At 41.3% G+C, this 23,678-nt stretch overlaps 1 protein-coding gene across 5 annotated transcripts in view; it reads right to left on the minus strand.

Annotated features, from left to right (window-relative positions):
• Positions 1 to 23,678, minus strand: part of GLIS1 (GLIS family zinc finger 1) — a 178,163-nt gene that overhangs the window by 95,076 nt on the left and 59,409 nt on the right. For 4 of the 5 annotated variants that reach the window (XM_039711847.1, XM_039711845.1, XM_039711846.1 and 1 more), the window contains exon 3: positions 953 to 1,151. In XM_039711847.1, the coding sequence (XP_039567781.1) occupies positions 953 to 1,151 (199 nt within the window). Of the gene's footprint in view, positions 1 to 952; positions 1,152 to 18,946; positions 19,066 to 23,678 lie in introns of those variants that run through there. The other variant, XM_039711848.1, reaches the window with a different exon arrangement.

A 23,678-nucleotide genomic window follows, 5' to 3' on the forward strand; every position in this document is an offset into this window, starting at 1 on the left:
CACACTGAGCCATAAAGAAACCAGGAGGGAGCAGATTTACATCCAGCTGCAAAGGCATCTACAAATCCTTGTGGCAACAGTGGATTATTTTGTTGTGGCATGGATATTATTTAACCTTGTCAAACAAACAAGCAAACAAACATACAAAAAAGTCTTTCCACTTGCCATATTACCGTGCCTCTTTCTCCTGAAAACACAGATGTTCTTAACCCCCCAGTAAACTGAAAAGGGGAAACAAGGCATGAATATGTATAATAAAATCAGGAACAGTTGGATTTTCAAGACCAAGCTGTAGGCCATATTTCCCCTTGCTGTGATTATGGAAATTTCAGAGCCTGATAGGTCCATCCACAGAGCGCCAAATATTCCAAGTACCTAAGATAAAGGCTGCAACTTTATTGAGGCTTTTCTTTTCTACAACTCTTCAAAAAGGTCAAGATTATTCCTATTACATCCACTGCCAAAAAGCAGTATAATTAAAATAGATGGATAGATTTTAATTTGTAGCAGGTTTCTATTCACAATGGATGTCTGTTTAGGGTACTTGTTTAAAATCTGGTAATGTTAAATCTGTAACAACAACAAAAAATAATGGAGTTTTGTGTTTTCATATAATTAATTTATAGCAAATGTTTAAATAGAGATTCTGTTCATAGCATATCCAACTACACTGCATATATCAAAACCAGAGACCAAATTTTCACATTATGGCCTTAAAAGCAAAAACCAAGGATGGGGCTGTATGGGAACTCTGCAAAAACTTCATTAAGGGAAATGCTGTAGAAATAGAAGTGGCACTGGCTTCCTGTAGGCTTGATGGTGGCATGCCAAATCCATGTGGGGGACACTGGGTTGGGTGTGAGTATCATCCCTGCCTCCCAGGCAGTAATTTGGTGACACCATGGCACTGGGGTGGAGCCAGGGGCACGAGGTGGTAAAACCAGAGTGATACCTGAGATCCGAGTGCGCCAGGTTGAGCTGGCCCACGTGCAGCAGCCTGTCCCGGGACAGCGCGTGGTCTCGCACCAGGGCGTTCCCCGTGTGCAGGAACAGACCCTGCCTGCACACAGGCACCGAGCTACTCGTCATCTCCATGTCCATCATGTTCTTCTTCTCAGAGATCAGACTGCAGTGACTGTAGCCACCGTTCACTGTCAAAAAAATAAACAAAAAAGAGATAAGGCTTTGACTAAGAACTCTCTCCACTGACAACTTTGTAAACTTCTTTTGGGTTTGCTTACAATACTCTCGTATTTACAACAAAGCAGTGGAAATGAAAGGTTTCACAAGGAAGCAAAAATTCATTGCCCAGGGATTTGGATCTGGGGTTGTTTATTTCTCATTGCACAGAAATGAAGCATCTTCTGGCCTGCACAGTCAGTTGTATTCGGTGGGTTTGGACTGGGGTGTTTAAGACCACTTTGGATGCCTTTCAGCTTATAGTGGGTCTTTCTGAATATCAGCTCTGCCCTACTTGTAACCATGCCATAAATTATCATTATATCCTCTGGAGTCTACAGCTCCAGCAGGCTTTATTCCATTCCTCTTCTGGCTTTATCGCATCATAATTTAAATCGCTTCAGGGTCAATACCTACCTTAGCAGAACTTCTGACTGTTAACTGGAGTAGATGAATCACATTTAAAGGGTATCTAAATACACTGTTGAACACTGTGAATAAGTTTTTAAAGGCCACACCACCAAGAGAAGATGGTAAATCAATCATATTACAATACCCAATTCACAGTTCCTCTCTTTCCAACAGCAGAATTACCTGGAATACAGTCAAGATGTATCTTCCCTCCAAAACACTGTAGATCCTTTTTAAGTGTTTAAGATTTATACTGGACTTGTAATAAAACACTTTCCTTCATTCCCCAAATGACACAAGTCTGAAATTCATTAGGGCTTTCTAAATATGTACTTTACCAATTTTATCATATTATCAAAACATAGAAACTTGAAGCTTCCACCAAAGCTCAGCAATACCAACTGTAGCACACACTGATACCTGTTTGTGTGAAGACAGAGATTTCCTAGAATAACATGAACACTATCCGTGTGCTGTCAAAAATAATTATCTTCTCTTGTAGCTGTCAAATCAGAGAACACATTCGCTCCCTGCAAAGCAACAGAACACTTATGCTAAATCCATGAAATTCTGTGTTTCAGCCAATCCATTTGCCTTCACAAAGTACCTTACAGATTAATTAGTAAGAGCTAAAAATTTCTTGCACAACAGTGCCCTGAGTGCAGTTGCACTTGCACCAAAGCCTCTGAAATGTGCTCGCCACATGTGAGCTGGAACAACGATGGACAAGGAACAACACCAGCAGCTCATGGGTTTTTTCCCCTAAAGCAAGTAAAAAAAGAACTGTGAGAGTATCTCCAAACACAGACAACCCAAGTGTTCAAGTGTCCAAGCACATGTGAAAGCGAATTCATTACCTCTGAAAAAAAGGGAAAAAATCCACTTTACACCACTTTAACTGAGAACAGAATCTGGCCCTTTGACAACTGGCTGTTCTATACAATATTAATATCACTGGTTGGCACACATAAGATTTAAGCACTTTCCATGTCTGGAACCAGATCTCTTCTTTCACTGGTATCGAGGGGCCTTTAACCTACATTCTGTAACTTACCAGTAACAGATGAAAAGAGCACACACTCCCTTGCCTTCGACCAGAGGGTTCACCCTGCTTGTACTATACCATAACCATTCCATAAATCCATATAAAAAAACTAATCCTAATTTACAGAGAATAAATCTAATAAAAGCAGAATGGTTTCCAGAAGGATCTCATGGAAGTGGAATCCATCAAGGTAACTTTTGTCTTTTTGTGTCCTGCAGTTTTGATTTATATATTCACATTTAAGTGTTCACAAGGGAATGGAAGGAGTTGATACAGTAGTGTGCAAAGGCTGCAATCAGGCAATTCCTTCCATATGAGTAATCAAGTTAGTTTAGGTTTGGATATCTTGCTTCTTTCATTTGGGGTAACTAACTTTAGGGGAGTTTTTTCTTGATTTATGCCAGATTAAGTCACGTGACAATTGGTCCCATGGACTGTGATGAGGCTGCACACCTTGGAAAGGACAGCTCACACTGCTCAGGAGCTGTAGGTCAGCCCCACGTTTTTTGTTAGGGGTAAATTCTCCTAGAACAAAACAGAACATTTCCTTACACAAAGCTAAACCTGTCTGTCCAACAATGAGATCAACATTTAAGACACCCCCACTAAAGGGCAATAGCTCTCTTTATTCCTAAGGGAACACCTTGTTTACCATTCAGGAAGGCTTCACCCTCATTGATAAAATTAGCTATTAAGGCTAAGAAGATAAGAGCAAGAAAACTTACCAAAAGGGTAATTATTCAACAATAAATGCATGTTGCAGTGCTTTGGAGTTTACCTAATTAAGAGCAATGAACAAATAACTGAAAGATGTCTAATTGAAATGACTCACATTCGAAATAGAGACAGATTTGAAATATTTGCCTAACATACTAGATATCCCCAGAGAGTTGTGGGTTTTGTGGCAAAGACCAAACTAGGTCATTTGCCTTTTTTTTTTCTTACTGTTCATTCTCTTTAATTACTTCTTGTTAAAAAAAAAAAAATGCCATTCTTGGTTTTGTTTGGATGTGATGTCCGAAATTTACCACGACAACACTGAGAAATGGAACGCCGTTACTGGCAGCTGGATGAATCACGTGAGATGAGTGAAAGACCAAACAGTACCAGATTTTCTCAAACAAGTGAAAATCATCCACGATGGAAGAGGCCACCACATCCCTCCACTGAGAAGAAATTATTAACTCAAAAGCTGCCAACACAGCAAAGCCATGGGAGAGAAGTGCCATACTCACCCTCAGCATCTCGTTACATATAATGAGTCCTGAATAATCCACAGCCCTGAGTGTTTGGGGTGACTGCCACACCTCCTACACAGTCAGAAATTCAAACCCATGCAGAGAGATGCACAGCACTGTGCTGCTGACTGAAAGCTCTAATGAACGAACTGAGTGCTTCAAAACACAGAATCTTCAAAGTGATTCATGAAATAGGCCATTTTTGACATTTTCAACAATAACAACAAAATCAACACTTTGCTGGAGTTTTTATGCTTGTCATGCCATTCTCTATGGTGAATGGGAGGAATTGTCTTAATCCTGTGACCCCAAGCCTTAGGGGCAGAAAAGTAGCAAAGGAAAAGAAAGCAAAGGATGGGAAATAGATATTAGAGTTGTTCTTACACCCCTTACAAGGCAGGCCCAGCTGTGTGACTGTGGAGACAGATTTTCTATGCCTTGCAGAATAAGTACGGCTTCTCCTTTGTTTCAGTGATCCACTAGTAGCAGGGATATAAGTTTGGGGTCTAAATTTTTCTATTATGGACAAAAGAGAAGGAAAAACATTTAGAAGTAGCTGGAGTGATTAGCCACAGATGCCATTACAGCCTTACCAGACTTTACCCAAGTATTTTCAGGTTCTTCAGTATTTTTCCAGATATTTTCAGTTAGATCCTAGAACAAGACATCCTAAACAAGGACTTCCAGATTCAAAAAGAAGGAATGCTCGGATTTTTTCTTGGCCAGTTTCTTCACAGTCATTTGCACCATCTCATATACAACAAACCTCTAGACATTTGGGTTTTTCACTCCTTCACAGTGGGAAGTTCTGCACTCTGAGTCTCTTTTGTGGCTGTTTGCCCCTCCTGAGCTCTGAAATAGTTAACAGCAGCAGCACTAAATTTTCACTGCTGCATTCAAGAGTTCCTATGCCAAAGAGGAACAAAGCTGCTCACACCACACCCCAGGTTCACCCTGGATCTCTGTATCAGTTACAACCTGTTCACATTTTAAGGTCTGTTTCATACAGCTGATAGAGACATAGCTTCATTTATTTATAATGCTTGTACACTACCTTAATAAAAACACAGTGAGAGCCAAAACATTCTTTATCACTGAGCAGACCATAATAAATAGTGAGAGTCAAGTGAAGACCAAAATTGTCCTACTCTGGAGTTTCAAAACAGGGATGGAAGATCCTCTGCCTATTTCCAAATAGGTACAGATGACAGCAATCTATAAAAGACTGGGATTAAAACCAATAGCACTGAATAAGATTAGAATAAAAAAGGGTCTCTTTCCTCCAAGTTTTTATGAACCATGCAATAAAATCCTACAACAAAAATACTCATTTATTTGCTTTCACATTGATGTATGAGTGAAGACAGAAGGGCTAAGGAAACCCTTGTAAACTAAAACAACCCAGATAGAGAAATTATTTGTCGAGTATCAATCTTGAAAACTCATGGAAGATAAATACAAGCCATGTGTGTCTTTCTAGTAAATTCTGGACCCTAAGTGTTGGCCACATCCATATTTGTTATTTCATGTTCAATTTATTTTTAAAACTAGTTATTTGGATTGCATTATATTTCTGTTCTGGGGAATTTATTTTTGCAGACTACACACAGTATTTTAGGAGAGTGAATGTGTATGGTTGGCACTACCGAATAAAGCAACGTAGTTAATTTTGTATCAGTCCAGCTTAACACAATTTGAAAACAGTTCAGTAGTTTACAGATCTGTAACCTTTTCACTTTCAAGCATGTGGATAGATTTGGCTCCCATATTTGACTTTATCATGATATTTTAAAGGCAGCAAAGAACACATAATAATCTACTGCATCTTTCATTGCTAAACCAGCTGCAATGATACAAAGTTTAGATTTCCATCTGAGACCTGCACAACGCTTTTTCAACTTAGCAAGTACAGCCAAGATTCAGGAAAACACATGCCATGAGCTTTAGTTCCAGTGACTGCACAGCCTCAGCTGATGTTCTCAGCTAGACTCGAGGTGTGTAAGGACAGAACTGTTTTAGCCAATAGCGAATAGATCCTCAGAAAAACAGAGAAATACACTGTCTACAATCAAAAGGAGTCTTTCCCTACAAGCAGGTTTGAAACTCAACATTCTTGGCTTCTATTTAGATCTCAGACCTTTAAATTGTACACCCAAACAGAGGTAAGAGCAGACTGAAAATGACCATTGGCCTCTTTTGTAACAATGAGGACAAAACCTTTCATAACTGGATGAAACACAGGTCTTGTCATTACATTCACTGTTACAGAGTCTCTTCAGCTTGGAATCACCCTTTTCCTGTTGCCAGGCAATTTGAAAAATATTGTTCTCAGCACATCTGGCCTTTTTTGTGGTCAGTTATCTTTCCTCACTACTTGGATTTTAGTAACGGGGGAAAAGACATTAAAAATAAATGTTTTAGGAAGAAATTAAGCACAACAAACGTTATTTTAATTAAAAGGAAATCCCCAAACCCTCATAATGCGCACTTGGAGAATATAAGCACAATACAATGAAATTTGATGTGTTACTTTTTTTTTTTTAAAATAGGACCAAGTTTGGAATAGGTTTAATTCTCAGTATTTCTGATAGGTAGGATATCCACGCCCCCCAAATAAATGCCACTGTACTTTTGCTGTAAGCTTTAAGACAACTACACACTGTTAGGGTTATGCACGCTCTCACCTGCCTTTGGTCCCCCTGGTTTGTCTTTTTTGCTGCCCAAAAGGACACACCAGGGTTTTCACAGTACCCTGTCATGAGACAGAGGCTGTAGGCTGAAAGAAATCCAGAAGCTCTTCCAAGACAGACGTTTACACATTTTGAGATGAGGTACTTGAGCTGTTCCCCTTGTAAAGATGCTTTCATAATTGATTGCGTGATTCCATTGGGAATCAGGATCTTTCCATACATGCAGAATGAGAAAATCTATTCCTTTTCTTCTGTCCTCTAAGTCATTTAATTCCCTAAAAGCCGGAGCATGCCTACCATGAACTGCATGTGGGTTATTGCTTTCCCATTTACTTACTAAGCCCTGAACTTTTAAACTCCCAGATTTCCACTCCCCTATATTTTACTTAGCCCATTTAGTCTCTCTTTTCCATGGAAGTTCTAGCCAGCAGACCATGTAAAGACTCCACAGGGGTATGGGCTCTCCCAAACATTTGAAACACAAGGATGTGCAGGGAATGAAAGCTGGGGTTTTGCCATATGGCACCTTGCATATGTCTTATATAAACATACTCCAAGAAGGAATTTCATGTCTGCCTGGCTCAGCAGTACACTAAATACATTAGAAAGGAAAAAAAACCAACACAACAAAAAATATTTCCATCAAGATGCTGGGCTCAAATTTTTAGGAGCCTGATGTGTCACTAACCCAGTAAGAGCCATAAAGACAGAATCACTGTAGATCACCTGGGGTTACACAAAAATAAACTTTGAGAAACGGAGAAAACTGGTAACTAGAAAGCATTTGTTCTTTTCAATGCAAGGTGGGTGGAGAAAAAGATCTGGTGGGATGTGGATGCACATTTAGTCTTGTGGGTGCAATTCTGATACATACATTTGACAACCAGTCTACTCACAGGCAAAAGAGACAGAAAATCAGTCATAATAGGAGTCAAAATGCACTGGAGTCTACAAAGAACTTGCCATATTGCCATGTGATAGGAATGCTCCAACATGTACAGGGAATACAATGGAGGGAGTTGGTAAACCTGCACATCACTGCCACTATGGGCTGTGTCCCATTTGCTGGTCCTCCCACAAGTGTGAATTAGGCTCCTTTCCTGTGAGACACCTCAAGAGTCTCTCCTTTCCACTGCAATCTTTGCTTCATGCTCACTTGTTGCAAGAGCTTCCACACATTGTTTTCTGGTTCCTTATGCATCAGGGATGAAAAGCTACAGCCAAAATGCATTTGCTTGCTGAAGATTACACATTCTCCTAAAACACTTGCATTGGCTCCTCCACGCTCTCACCAAAGAGGAGACATCTCACACACACAGCCTCCATCCAGACTCACTATAGACCTCTCACACTTAACAAGTAACCCACATCCCCAAGCAACACCTTTGTACTCTTACACAGAATAATTTTTTACAATGAAAACTCAAATTGCTACCACGTAAGAGGCAAACATTTCACCTACACCATCTCCTTGATCATTTAACACTTGATACCTAATACAGTAATGGCCTCTTTGCAGCTTACAATTAACACTGCCAGAAAGAAAATTCAAGACAAACAAACAGTTTCCACAACATATGCTGAAAAGAGCAACAGCCTACCCCTGCTACTTTTCATTTGCTCTTTTCATTGTTTGACATTTCTTTCTGCCAGGATTTTGGCATTATTTCATGGCTTGATTTGAAATATATTTAACATCAAGTGATTTGCAATGTCGTTTTCTATTTTACCAGAACTATGCTTGGGACTAATTCTACTCCAATTGAATTTACCCTTCTGCACTCAGTGCCAGTGAATGGGCCTCTTGCAGACTCTCCTCTGACTGCAGTTTTAGGGCTGCAGACATATGCAGTGCTGTCAAACACACAACTTAATGTATCACCAGTAAGCACAGTCTGCTGAAGGACAGTGTCAAACATATGAGTTCTTGGTGCAATAAATATTGATACGCCACGTAACACAGAAAAATCCCCTCTACTCTGTGACTGAAATGTAACCAGTTCAGGTGTGTATATCCAAAATGGGGCAGCTTCAGACAACAGCTGGGAGGACTGAACATCCTGATTGTATCTATCTCTTCCAAATGTCAGATTCTGGGGGTAAGCAAGGCATCCCCACCAGCACCTGCTCTGCTGTGGGGTTTTTTAGCAGACTGTGGAACAGGATAAGAACAAGGCTGTTGTGGAAGCTGCTGTGAAGAGGTGAAGGCACAGGGAAGAAGAAAACCAGAGACATGAGGATGAAGAAAAATTAAAGAGTACACAGAATACTATAAAAATGGAAAATATTCTCATTGAAGGGTGCTGCCTTACATGAACACTGAGTAAACAACAATGAGAAGTTTAGCTCCTGCTAGAAGACCTCTGTGAATCTTCCAGTGATGACAGTGGGCAGTTGGTATGGATTAGGAGGTATGCAGAGTACTCTCTGTTTTTATTTAGCAATGCTGCCTTCCATAAACTGGGTCTGCACTTTCCACAAAAGGCCTGTGAAAAAGGTATCTCAGGGACTACATGAAGCTGGATATGCCAGTGAAGAAACAGATACAGAACAATCACTGTAGCCATGAGAAACCCTTTGCTCTGACAAACACATTATGCAATCATGAAAAACAGGGCTGAAAGAGTCCTCAGAACATGATTTACTCTATCCTGTGTCCCCACAGCATGATCCAGCCTCACAAACTTAAGGGGGTGTTTCACCAATCTACTTCACAGGCTCCAGCAATTCCCCAGCATTTCCAGCAAACTATTCAGTCATTTCACTTGACTTAGGAATTCTTTTCTTTATGTCTAACTTAAAAGCCCCTTAGCACAACTTGGTCTGTTACATATTGTCCTGTCCAAACTGGACACGGAGAGGAGTCTGTTCTCTTGTCCTCCATAGCAACCTTTTATGTTTTTACAGGCTGTCTCCACTCAGTCTTCTCTCGCCAGTGTTACACAGCTCTCATTATTCAAGTTTTTTTCTCATAAATCACGTTTTCCAGAGCCCTGATCTCTTCCCTCTCTCCCTCTTCTGAACTGTCTCCAGCAGTCCTTTTTCTGTACTTTATACACCTTTTTTCTCCACACTTTTCATTATCAGATCCTGTTCTTTGCAGCTGGTAGCAGATAGAGACTTCTTTCCCTGAGAGCCAGCAGCACAGTGGTAGGCACATCCAGCAGTTAAATCTTATCTGGATTAATTTATCTTTTTTCTTGTGTAAGACAAAGAATAATGAGATTAATGAACTTTTGGCATGATCCAACTTTGCCGTTGTTTTTTCCTAGTGTATCAAACTGCCCCCTGAAAAATGCCATGAAAACCCAGAATGGAGCTTAGCAAACGCACACATGCAGAGATAAAGGTTGCCTCCACCAAGGTCCCCTCATACCAAAACACAACTTAGCAGCATAAAACACTGAACAAAAACTCTCAGGAACGTGCACATATTTGCACAACGTCCAGACTCTGGTGTTAGAGAAGTCTCAAAACTCTAATTAAGGCTGACTCTTCAGATCTACAGCACTTTTTCTGTTGACCATTCCTGCCATCACGAATACATGAAAGGCATGAAGTCATTCTAGCATGCTGATCCAACCCACCCCATGGAACTGAGAGTAATTCATTAATCATATTGTCTCTGAGCCCAGTTCTGTTCCTGTCTGGTTGTCAGTCATGAGTCTCTGCCACAGGCAGTGAAATGAACAGCACTACAAAACTACTAAAAGCAAGATCAGAGTTAGGAAGTCTTCCAGAACTGAGAATCCAAAGATGCACACTGAATTCTGACATCTGCATTTTAATAACAGTGCTCAATTAGAGATACAAGGAGTGCAGCCAGGAACTCAGTAAATATTGCTGACAAACCAAAGTGAGCGGAGAGCCATGGACAGAACAAACTTCTACTTAGACTAGATTTGAGGGTCACAGAGGAAGTTCAAACACTCCATTCCTTTCCTTTCCACTTTACCATCACCTTAGCACACTGCTAACCTTGATCATCTGCATTTTTATGTGACTTTGGTGCTGAGAAAAAAAGGCCAATTAAGAGCAATGGAGATGAAAACGTTCACTGCACACAAAGTGTGTCCAAAAGGTGTGTGAGGTTCCCTAAATGTCAGGACCAAATGATAGTAAGAACTATTTCTAAGTGGGAAACAGACCTCGAGATCGTAGTGACTGAGTTTGTGAATATCAAGCACAGCACAGGAGTGAAACTTCCAAAGACCACACAGTTTCCAGGCTGAGCCCAGAAAGAATGCCAGTGTGCCTGGTGCATTGTATTTCCTCTGGGACATCTCCATGTAGTTTAACCACACACTGTTGGATCTTGAGTGCATCTTTTAACAAGACATCAAATCTCATAGTGGAATCTTTAAATGATGGAGAATTGCTTCAGTAGCAGTCTGTTCCATGGCTCTCAGCATGAATTTTAAATAACTTCAGCTTGTTTGACTTCAGTTCAGACGCTGGGTCTCACATTATGACTGTGTGCTAGCTGGAAACACATGACATACCTGGTACTCTCTCCCTCTGTAGGCAACTTCAGCCTTGGTTCCTACCTTCACTGATTGACTGCCTGCTTTCTTCATTTTCTCACACTACAGTATATTCTCCACATCATGAATCGTTTGTGTGAATCTTCTCTTAAACACAGCCAGTTTTTCCAAGGAACCTTGTTAAATTGTCAACACTAGAACAGCACAGCACTAGAATCAATAACATAAGACAGCAGCATTGTTTTGCTACTTCTGCTTAATATGTGCCTAAACACAACTTTACGAATTCTAATGGTCTTTTAACGGGTCCTTTACAAGATCTTTAAGAGGTCCTTTAAGACTCTCAGCGTTTTCAGGAAGGGAGAAGGATGGTTATTCTGGTTTTCTGTGTGCGTGACTTTAATACAAGTGTCTGCTAAGAAACAGAATAAAGTCACCAAATTATACTACTGTGCCTCCGAAGTTAATGACCCAGAATGAGTTCTGCTGTCGATGGGCCTAACTCAATAGGCACCACTGAAAACAATGGAGTCCCCTAGTGTGTGACCAAAAAAGAAATAACAACTTTTTAAGGAATGTAGCAACTGCAGAAGCTCAGTAACCACTTATGAAACTGGGGGGTGGGGGGGAAAACAGCTATTTGAATTTTTTGTTTACAGGCAAAAAGAGCTCCAGCAATAGATTCAGTGAGTGTGAGGTTTCTGTTATTTTAATTAAGCCTTTCTTAAGTTTGCCTTGTTTGGTTTAGCACTAGTTTTACAGAATAGATCTAAACCCTATGGCTAGGTTGCAAAAAAAAGCAGAGAGGGAGTAACTAAAGCCATTTAAAAAATAAAGGAGTTGGAAGCTGAATGTGTGTGTCATCTGAGCCCCATGCTAAGCCATGGCCTTTTACAGCTAAAATGATTGCTGACTGAACAGACTACAGCTCACAAAAATCCCTACTTACCTGGCAGAAATCCATGTGATCCTGAGCACGCTGACTAAGAAATTAGCTGAGATTAAGGGGGAGGAATGCAACCTCTGGAAGTTCCCAAAAAGAGAAAACCAAGAATTTTTTTCCTTCTCATTGTCAGCAAGTCAGCAAGAGGGAAAACATGAGAAGAGCACAGCTCCAAAATCACTCCTTGTGATACGACAGAAGCAAGTCTCATGCATTATTTGCACTGCAAATCATCAGCAGTAGCTTTCCAGGAAGCAAAGCAAGGAAAGAAGACATGAGCAACAGCCAAGCTGGGGCTCCTCACAGCAAGCTGCAGGGATGTCTAAGCTGGTGGGACTTGCTCCCAAGTCCTGGTGCTGCAGGGATCCGAGCCTGTCTCCAGTGGCTGTCTCAGCCTGGGCTAGGTTGGCACAACTGCTCCCAGAGTGGTTCACAGGCCAGCCCAGGTCAGGCACTGCACTGCCAGCCACACGCACTTCCACAGGGGAGATGCTTAGAAGGCACAAAACTCTACTGAACCAGCTCTTGTGCTGCAGAAACCAGTCTCACGTAAGCAAGAGTGGCTTCCCAAAGCTCAAGCCTACATGCCCTGTACGTCAGTGCATTTCCCTCTTCTCAGTCAGTGTGGAAAAGCAAAGTATCCTGTTTCTGTGAAACTGAACCCCAGCCATGTGTATACAGCTAATGACCGGTTACACCACCCATAATGAAGAGTCACGTTTTGTTAACTGCATAGAAAATAAACAAGCTAAAAAAGAAAACAATTACTGGCTTTGGTGGGGATCAGTCTTGACCTTCCTCCTGGACTCAGACCCTTGCTGACTGCTATGCACTACAGTCACACGTAGCACCTGCTTCAGGTTTGCTTTCCCTTTAAAGCCATTGCTATTTCTCCACTCTCTTCTGCAGAACATATATCCAGCAGAGGCCAGAGCACTGGAATTACTGTGATCTGCTCAGGATCATCCATGGTCTCTACCCTCACCTGACTGAAGTGCAGTCACATCAAAGGACCTATGCCCAGCTTTTGCTTCTGAGGCACAGGCAGTGTTTGTCCAAAGCACACAGACATTCCATGGCAGAGGTGTGAGGGAACCTTGTGCCCTCCTTCCCCTCAGCACCAGAGAGGGGACCATTCTTTGTACATTCAGTGAGAACTTTCTACACCATATCCTGTTATTTATTCATTAATACTGTCAAAGCACGAAGAATTATAAAGCCATTGCAGTTTATTCTGCACAGGAATGACCAAAAACGTGGCTCCTGCCTGAGAGACTGACAGATGCAGGCAGCAGAGCACAAGGGAACGGTGAGGCAGTGCCACTCAGCACAGCAGCACAACTGCAGCTGAAGGTGTCTCCATCTTTTGTCTGCATCACGGGCCAAACACAGCACATCCACCCTCTCCAAGCACAGGAGACCATGGCTCAGGCCTGGCAGTGAGGACCAGCAGTTAATGGCTGGCAGGACAGAAAGTATGAAAGGGACCTTGAGATGAGACAGGGAGAGATCACACACACAGAGCCCAAGGTCTGCCCCTGCAACAGGGAACCTCTCACACTTCCCCTCAGTGCTGTCAGTAAAGAAGGAAAGTAAGTTCTGCCTAAACATCCTACTGTGCAGTGACCTGCCTCTCTGTAGTCTAAGGCAAGCCCAGTGCCACAGCAATGTCTCCAGAGGTGACATGGTGGCCTGCACAACCTGCTTGGATGGACATTGGGCCCATCCCCTTATTCCAGGGAAGTAGTAACTAATCAGTTATTTCAGTCACAGTTGGACTGGGACATTTTACAGGGAAGGGCAGATAAATGGGAGAGGGAAAAAGAAAAAAAAAAAGGGGGGGAAAAAGAGAAAGAATGACTTACACTGACAAGTGGGTGGTGGGGATAATGACCCCAGTCAGAGGCCTTGTGTTCTTATAAAAAAAGTCTCGACAAACCCCAGCATCTGGTAGTTCAGCTGTGGGTTTCCACTGTTTATTTTTCTATTCCAGCCCTCTCATCCCTGTGCATTGCCTGTGCCTGGTTCTGTTATAAGCATTCCAAGCTACAGAGCATAATTGAAAGAATAAAAACCCCAGGCTCGGCATCAGGCACATGTAGAAACAAATGAAACTGCTTAAATCCTTCCTTGCATTGATGAGAACCCAGGCAATAATCCCCCAACACCACACCAGGTCTGAGGCAAGTGCAGACCAGGATTGTCAGCCTCAGCAGGCTCCTCTGAACTGGTGGTTGCACACATCAACCCCAGGTTATTCTGCTCTAAGCAGTGGAATCGTAGCAAACCCTGTCACAGAGAGAAGTTACTCCAGTGAACTGTCCAAACAATGGATCCTCTTCATTTCTCTCTTAATTTCAAAGAGCTTAGCTCTTTTTCTGTGTCTCTTCACCCTCTTCACCTTCACACTCAACTGGTTTGTAATCTCAATTACAAATCCAAACATAACAATCATTTTGCTTCTACTGACAACTGTCTGCCTACCAGCATTTAAAAAATTCTGTCTTTGGCATTGCTTAATAGATGGTAAATCATCACAGGCAGCTCCCACCAGCTGCACCTTCAGTTTGCCTTTCTTTCACTCTTACTTTGAACAGTCCCTGCCAGGAGGCCTTCATAACACAGGCTCCACCTCTGACTTGGAACTCACTACCCTCACTCCACTTCCAGGCCTTTCTGCAGACTATTCCTAAGGCCTTTCTCATCTACCTGCACCGTTACAAGATCCACCCAGCTTCCCTTACCCTGTTTTTCTAATACATCCTCTCACATGAGCTTTACTCATGCAATATTCCCTTACTGATAATCATCCAGACTAGTGCAGGAAAGAACAAATACACCGTGATGGAAAGGTGAAAACATGCAAGATGGGGAAAGGCTGATGAAGGGAGTTGTGATAAAAACGAGCCTATGCAGCTGTGATTAAAAGCTCCAGGCACTACAGGGAGCTGTGTGTACTTGGCCAAGATTTCTCTCCTGCCCTCTCTCAGAGCTGCACCACTGTTGAAGGTCTCGCCTGATGCCGAGCTCCAGGGTGCTGGAGCATCCCTCCACCTGCAGTGCACTCCCTTCCCACTATTCCAGCCAGGGCAGAGTCAGGAACAGAGCAGAGCTCAGTGCCTGAAGGAGAGGCTGGAGAGAAGCCCAAAGCTGAGGCTCTCCTCCAGTGGGGCAAAGGGAGAGCAGGCAGCTCTATCAGCCCCAGAGATGCTGAGTCGCCCTGCACTGTCTGTGCCAGGCCGGAGGCGGCTGTTAATATCCCATGTGAAGGAATTCAACCTCTGAGAGCAATTTTTAACAAAATCTTTTCAGAAATGGCCCATCTTTCAGTCTAGGGAAACCATGTTCTGCATCTAATCACCAAGGCTGCTGGAGCTGCTAACTGTAATTGGTGATAATCACAGGAGAATGTTACTCTGCGACAATTCATTTTCTGTAATTATTACTCTATTCTTCTAAGTTACCTAAATGCTGTGCTTACAGCTACAACAAGAACATTCCCATTGCCAGCTCTCAAATTGTTTTCACTTTGAGAGATGCATAATATTGAAAGCAGATGTACCAACTTGAACCTTTTTTTCTGCAACATACTGTAAATGTTTTTAAAATGTGACTCTGGTACAATGCATGTCAAACAGTTGAATTCAAGGTAAAATGTGCTGCCAAGACCAGAAGACAAATGAAGTTTAAAATCAGTTTTGACAGATAAAATGGAGACACTTTGAAGCCATAAATCAGATGGCCAGTCTCTAGGAAGTCAATAATGAATGTATCTTTTCTCTATATTTATTCTCCTGAAGATATACCAAAAAACAGGCTGACAGCAAAAAGCAAATTTGTACCTCATTGTCTAAAATACTTTACCCAAGTGGCAGTGGAAGTATGAGCAAGTTCATCTCCCAATATTTGCCTGTTCTGAAGACAGATGAAAGGCTAATATTTGTACATCTCAGTATTCAGAATCATTGTCTAAAATAAACATTTCAGCCTGATCCACTTTCAAGAAAGCGTGAACCCACATTCACAAGCCAGCAGATATCTGGATTATATTTTTTAACATTCATTATGAGCAAATCATTTACTGTTTCAAATAGGTTTTTTCTTTTTTTTTTTTTTATGAACTTATGTTCCAGGAAAGAAAAGACACAAGGAAACAAATTTTGCTTGTAAAACCTTTTTCTACCTTTTGTGCAATCTGGTTGGTTATATTGGGTCAATCTCTTCACATGTAAAATGATGCATGCAAATAAAATCAAACCAAAACAAGGCAAAGCAAAATGTTTTCCAAGTTCTGCAATAGAGTGCTTACAGTGTTTATACAAATAGTAAAGTCTGGCTAAAACAAGCATATGACAGCTCTGTGCTGCTTTCAGACACATGACTCCTATTTACCATTTATCCCATGGAGGCTGAACTGGGTGCCCAGGCAGAGCCCCAGTGAAATCCCCGGGGCAATGCATGAATACAGAGTTTTACTTGCACTCATGCCATTGCTAGATTAGATCTCGTGTGCTGTGCACTCCACTCCATGCTCACTCAACACGCTCCTTCTAAAGCCGCACAGATCTTGATATAAACTGCTCTGGAGGAATTAGTTACTAAAGAATACATAATAAACAAAGGCCCAAGAAACTGGTGTACTGAAAAATAACTTTCACCTCCTGGCTTTTTTTTTAAAATTATGAATTACACTCTCAATCTGCTGCCACACATTCTGTTTGGACACCAATGAACTCCCTAAAGAGAGTGAGGTCTCCCAGAATGGATTCCCCAATTATCGGTCACTTTTAAGATGCAGCTGGTGCTGGGCCATCTTGTCTGTATTGGATACCAGGAAAAATCCTTCACCAAAAGGGTTGTCAAGCATTGAACAGGATGCACAGGAAAGCACTGGAGTCACCACACCTGGAGGAATTTAAAAACTGTGTAGATGTGGTGCTTAGGGACATCAGTTAATGGTGGACTCAGCAGGGCTGGGTTAGAAGCTGGATCTTAAGAAGTCTTTTCCAATCTAAACAATCCTATGATTCTTTGAGCATGCTCCTGCCAAAAATGGTTGGACCAGATGATCCATGATGTTCCTTCCACCCTGGTATTCCATGACTCAAAATGCAGCACCTGATAGTAAACTCAGCAAGATTTAATGAGGAAGTCTCCAAAGGCTGCAGGAGAAATAGCTGCCACAGCAGTCTCCTAAATTGTCAAATCAAGAGGGAAAAGACTGGATTTGCACATAAATCCATCAATATGAATGTGCCAATGCAAACATTAGTATGTGGAAATACCTCATGGATTCAGGACACTCTGTAGAGATTAATACCACTACAACAATCTAGACATACAGAAAAGCAAGACTCTCTTCAAATAAGCTCGGTACTGATTCATGAAAATGGTTCTGCCATTTTTCTCAAATCACTATTCCAAGTTTTACACCATCTGCGAAAAAATAAAATCAGGACTAAACATTAAATCTTACCAGACTATCTTTGAAATCAAGATTTTGAATTAAAACAGGCAACATTTTCTTTTAGCTGGTTAAGATCCCAGCGCTCCTTTTCAGTGATCTCATGCATTAGTTACTCTAAACTGCTTTTTATAAACACCCAGTCACACCAGGCAGTGAGCAGCCTTTCACCAGCAGCTGGGTCTAACAAACAGCCATCCTATGCAAAAGGACTTTGCATGCTCAGAAAGGCCATCCATAGCCAGTATCTGTTACAATATCTATTATCTCTCCTTGCTTTGGCCCTGACATAAGGTGGCGTTGGTTCTCCTCCCAGCACAGGGCAATGGACATCAGGGATTTCCTCAAATCAGTATGCACCATCACTGGCTCTGGTAATTACTGCCAAATTCGCCCAATCTACAGAGATTAGCATTTAAATGACAGATGCTTGAGTTTTAATCCTATCGCACACATCTCTATGTCAGTTCCTTTGGAATTCAACAAAATGCCATGAGGCTTGTGAAAGTTACTACATAAATCATCTCAAAGAGAGGGGGAAGACATGCAACACTGGGACAAGCAGAACTTGTTTTCTAGTAAAACAGCATTTTCCATAGTTTTTGGTACCACCTTCTCCCTTTCCTGCAGATATTATGTTTAAACGCAGCTAAGATTTTGTCAATGCCAGGTTTTCCTTTGCGAGTTCTTACCCTACAATTTATGCTATTTTATGGATTGCTGAGCTGCTATTGACAAAACCAGCCCTGAACAATATGCTTTGTAAAATGAAGAGAACACACAAAGTAACCCATTTATCCCAAGATCCTGCACCTTGCCCACAACACACTGCAAGTACATGGGAGCATGTGGAAGGTAGCAGGGCCCCATTTCCTTAGTATCAAAATTAATCACTCTGCAACATGGAAACCTGTTTGTTTAAGCTATTTTATAGATACAGCAGTCAAAGGCAAAACTGGGAACAAGAAGTGTTCCCTCTCTAAACACTGTTGCTTAGAAACCCTGTATTTTTAAAACCCTACCGCTCTAAATTCAGCATTGCCTGTCAGGAGAGGATTTCAGCACAAAACATGAAGGTATTTCGAGGCCAGTTTCCTAATTTGCACGGTACCATATACAGAGTTCTTCTTCATAGCAATATAGTAACACTATCAACTGGGATCAGGAGACAGGAAACTGAGTACTTGTTCATTGTTCATATTCATCTCCGCCATAAAATCAATTTTCTTTTGGTAGTGATGTGCAACAAAACAAGACAGACAAGCCTTAACCTCACACAATGTGAACAGAATAGGACACTAAAAAGGATACAAATGAAAATGCAATTGAGAAATAATATAAGCATAAAACTTAAAAAATTAAATAAATAGTAAAATTAACCAAAAATTAACAGCAGTTATTTGGTTTTGCTAGAATAACTTGCTTGAAATCCATCCTCTGTTCTTAGGAAAAACAAATGGCACAAATGTAACCACACTCTGCTAAGTCGTACCTGACAGCTCACAGGATGCTGCTGAAGCACAGACACATCTGTTTGTAGTGTCTTTGTTGTGTTTTATTATCTCCATCCTGCTGCACTGCTTCCTTGTCTCTTAGATTGTTAAAGTTTAGAAGTTTTCTTATTTAGAAGACCCTTCAATTCAAGCAGTCTGGGTTGCACTAAGGAAAAAGTGATTTTTATAAAATTAAACATCATTTCTCCAAGACAACTGTATTTTTACAGAGATATGCAAACATCTGGGGATGAGATTTACACTGATAATGAATTTTTGTTAAAGAGAAACATGGGACAAAGTTCCCTCTGAAAAACAAGAATGTGAGGCAAATCAAGAAGTTAATTCTCAGCTCTCAATGACTTAATCTTCATGTTTTTTATTAGAAACTAATAAGGAACAGTAATTTAAAATACTTAGCAAATCAAATCCTGACCTTGCAGCCAAAACCTTATCTAAAGTCTGTGAGTTTTTTATCTAAGAAACAACAAAATCAGTAAGAATTACAGGGACTAGGTTTTCATTGTTTGAGTTTTATCTTGACTACACCTATTTTAATTATCCCTGTTTTCCCTCAGGCACTACCACCCACCACAGACCTTTGGTCACATCCCAGCAACATTTCACCCCCTGTAACTCTCTGTGCAGCAGGCCAGGTCGTGCTATAGAACGTGTACAATACACCATTCCTAGCCCTACAGGATGCTCCGTTCTCACAGGGATAAACTCAGCTCCACCTATAAATGTCCCTTCTCCTCCTAATCCAAAGGGATGGCAAGGCTTGCTGCCTTGCCAGAAAAACATGACGTCTCCAAGCTGACACTGACTATGACCCTGACCCTCTAAGGCATGTTACATCTTGTTCTCCAGCCATCAAGTTTTAATGTCTCTTGTGTAATTCAGAGAACAGTGATGCTCACAGGAGATACTAAAGGCCACGGTTTTATTGCAATGTGATGTACCCTGAAATCAATGGAGGGGCCTCAGCTCAAACAAAACAATACTCTTTTACATATAGTTTATAGGGTTTAGCACAGGGGATCTTACTTTACATGAGTGTACAGTGTGCCATGGACATTTCTGAGCATTTCACTGCTAAAAGTTTCCAAACGATTCTCCACTGAAATGCTGGTGTTTACACGAACAGAACAATGCAAAAAAAAATAAATAAATCTGCAAGAAAAACTCTGTCTTCGTTCTGCTGCAGCAACAGTCATCACCACTGTGGGGTTTTAGTTCTCTCTCTCTGCTGGTGAAGTGCTTGAGACCTCTCTGTTGATTCTTTAATAAGGATATTGGAAGATAAATTTTCAGTCAGTCAAGGCACTCCTTAAATATTATCAGGCTATTTTTCTGAGAAAGGTCAGTTGAGTAATCTGAACCTAATCTTTTTGTTAAAACTGCAGATTGGCTCAGTGACCAGAATAAGGGTTTGTGTAATGATTGCCTTTTATTGAAAGCAAGTAGCAACAATGGACTCATATATAAATGTAACAAAATGCAAAATAAAAAGAACTCATCGTGCCAGAAATTACTTCTTTTTCCTTAGGTTTTCATCCTGCCAACTTTTTAGTAGCTTGGATAAGTCTGAAGATTTATTTTTTTATTAACCCAGTTGAAGTTTAGCAGAGACTAAGTTTTTTTTAACACAAATTTTCTTGAAAAGATACTTTATGTAAAGAAAAACAACTGCTAATTCCCCAAATATTTTTAAAATCTTCAAACCCACTCAATTCTTTGCCAAAGTCAATGGAGCCAGAATTTCCTCAGATGCATCAGTACTGTCGCTGTCCTAACTCATGCTTTGAATTTGACAGGACTTGCAAGCACATCAACACTGAACAGTCAGGTTGGGTGGGAAATTAGTCTCAGGCACCAATAAGTGACTGTGACACCCAGCCAGCTCCATGTTCCACTGCTATTGGTGCCTTCTGGATGCTCCTGGATGGAATTAGTGTTATTAGATGGGAGGATAGCAATTCTTGACCTAAATCGCAAACAGAGGCCCTGCTTATACAAAGTATGTGCACATGAAAGCACAATTAAGTACTACTTTCTAAAGTTCACTTTTAAACAACAACTACTAACTGCAATTCTGGTAGAGTGCACTCCTTTATAAGAAGAAACAAATAAAACTACTGTAGGATTGCTTTAATTCATGACATTACAGGAACAACAAACAACCTCTGTCTCAGTAAACTACACCCAACAGAACAAGGAAAGCAAAATGCATCCAGAGGCTGTGCAAACTGCAAGTTCTGTAAATGTGACTGTCCAGTACAAACTCCAGCATAGACAGATTCCACCAACAGGAAATAAACTGTACAAATTCCTCTAAGTTTTACTGCATCACCTCAATGCAGGGAACAATTGTATATGCCAATTAACAAAAATAACAGATAGGACTGATATGTTTTCAGGGGTTAATGGAACTCATCTTCCATATAGCTCATATATTTTACTACCCTTGCAACAACGGCCCTTTACTGTCTGAATCTTTCAGGTCTCCCTATCAAGTTCAACACTTTTATCACAGCTGATGTATTTTACAGTTGTTTTCTTATGACACCTTAATTAAGATAAGGTTAGGACACTTTCAGCTGTTCCTTCAACAGTACATGATTATCTTCAAAGACGGTGGTGCCTATGTCTACTTGAAGGCCTGGAACATAGATGGACCTTGGATTAGACCAAAGACTGAAACACTGGAGCTGATAATTCACATTTTAGATGGCCCTCAGGCAAGTCATTCAGTTCAGCCTGCACTTTATGACTTTCTAGTAAAATGGGAGTAACAGCATTTCTGTATCTCATAGGGATACTAACAAAATAAATATATTAAAGACCGAGAGATACCTGAGTTCTGCAGGACCATACAATCACCCTACATAGAGAAGTTATTGTCAAAACATTGCTGTCTGGCCACCCCCATTTTAATGCTTTATGTATTTGCTGGCAAGACCTAATATGAAGCCTTCACCAAAAGTATCTTAAAATATAGCCAGAGAGCACACCGGGGATTGCATGATCTTTGTCAGGAAGAAGTCTGAATAATTCAAATAGGCTCCAGAATTGCAGAGACATATATATTTTGAGATACTCACTGGAGCTAAGCCTGAACTCTAAACCTCCTAAGCCTTTGCTGTCACTGCCAGACAGGAGGAACCTTCATGGTTAATTTTAGAGCACAGGAAAGGATCTTCAGAAGCATCCCAAGGAATCATCAATGCAAGTGTACCTCACAGACATGCCTCCTTATAACAAACCAACTGGTGCAAAGGGAAAGGGAGAAAGAAACCTTTTTGAGTAGGCTGCAGTACCTTTTACAATCTGTCTTCATTTCTGGCAAATTAGCTCAGACTGCACTGAAAGGCCCATTCCCCAACAGATCACCCACTAGAGAAAGGACAGGTAGACACAGCCTTGCCAGAGCACATTTCAGTGAGGCTTTCTGGGGCAAGTAAGTTGAATTCAGCACTCAGAGGATAAAAAGATTGAAAAATACTTTCTGAGAATTAGGGTTTTGCTGGAAACGAAGTAACAGCTCAAGCCAAGGAGCAGCCAGAAATCAGGCACAGTGCAGTTAGCCCAAGGCTCAATCCAATCTGAGATCTGGCTCTATGCAAAAGTCCAGCTTAAGACAATACTTTAACACATTTTATTGTAGTATCAGATTTCAGTCACTTCCCATTCACCTTAAATTGTGGCCTAGTCACATTTTCACCGTTGCATTGACAGAGAAAAACAACAGAAAGGGACAAAAGCAAGAAAACTAAGAGGAGCCCTGGAGTCCCTGTCACCACTTTCTCCCTCCCTTTCCCCAGCCTGTTTGCTGTTGGGTCATCCCAGCCCTCCCATCCCATCCCATCCCTCACACCCTTATTTCTAAGGCCTCAAGGCCTGTCATCACCAGGGAGGCAAACCAGCCCATCCCTCCCTCCAGCCTGCCTTGGGAATCTGGGACTTTTGCAGTTTCCACATCCATCCTAATGACTGCTGCCAGCAGACCCTCACAGGAAGCAGGAATGGCTGCAGGATACACCCTGCTCCAAGACTAAGGATATGCCCAGGCCAGGGTCTCTCATCACAAAGCTGCCACCAATCCTTTACTGCTCTGGATTCCAGCTCAGGAGAAAGCCAAACACCTCACTGAAACACAGTCTTTGGCCAGGACTGGGTGGAGAGATCTTCAACATGGCTGATGTTAGAGTAGGTGGGAAGAGAGCCTTCTCCAGACTCCAGTCTCCACTGGAGATTTGGCAGTGCTCATGGAACAGAAACAGCTGAAAGAAAATTCTTGCTTAAAAAGGAAGACACCTTTCTTCCCATTTCAGTTCCCTTCCTTCTGCTTCACCAGTTTAGAGGACCTACGTGCTTTTGGGATCAAGAGTGAGTTTCAGATCCTGTGTTCTTCTGGAGAAACACCATAAAGAAATCAGCCAATCGAATCAACAGAACCAAACCAAAGGAGAACTTGCTCATTTTTTTCTTCTTCTTTTTGAGCACTCAGGAAAGGAAAAGAAAGATTATTTTTCTGAGGGGAATGCTGTAATTTGAGCACAGAAATTAAATTGCCAATTTTTTATGCTACCAGAAATTCTCTCAGGAAGGGTATTTTCTTCCACAGAACAGCAAGAGCAGTTTTGAACTAGGAAACTAACAGGGATATTTTCTGAAGTCAGAAATAGATGAAGAAGATTAAACTGGTTTTGATTTCCTTCTGAACTAGAA

This window comes from Passer montanus, unplaced genomic scaffold, assembly GCF_014805655.1.
Source record: "Passer montanus isolate IOZ18808 unplaced genomic scaffold, ASM1480565v1 scaffold25, whole genome shotgun sequence".
Classification (NCBI taxonomy): domain Eukaryota; kingdom Metazoa; phylum Chordata; class Aves; order Passeriformes; family Passeridae; genus Passer; species Passer montanus.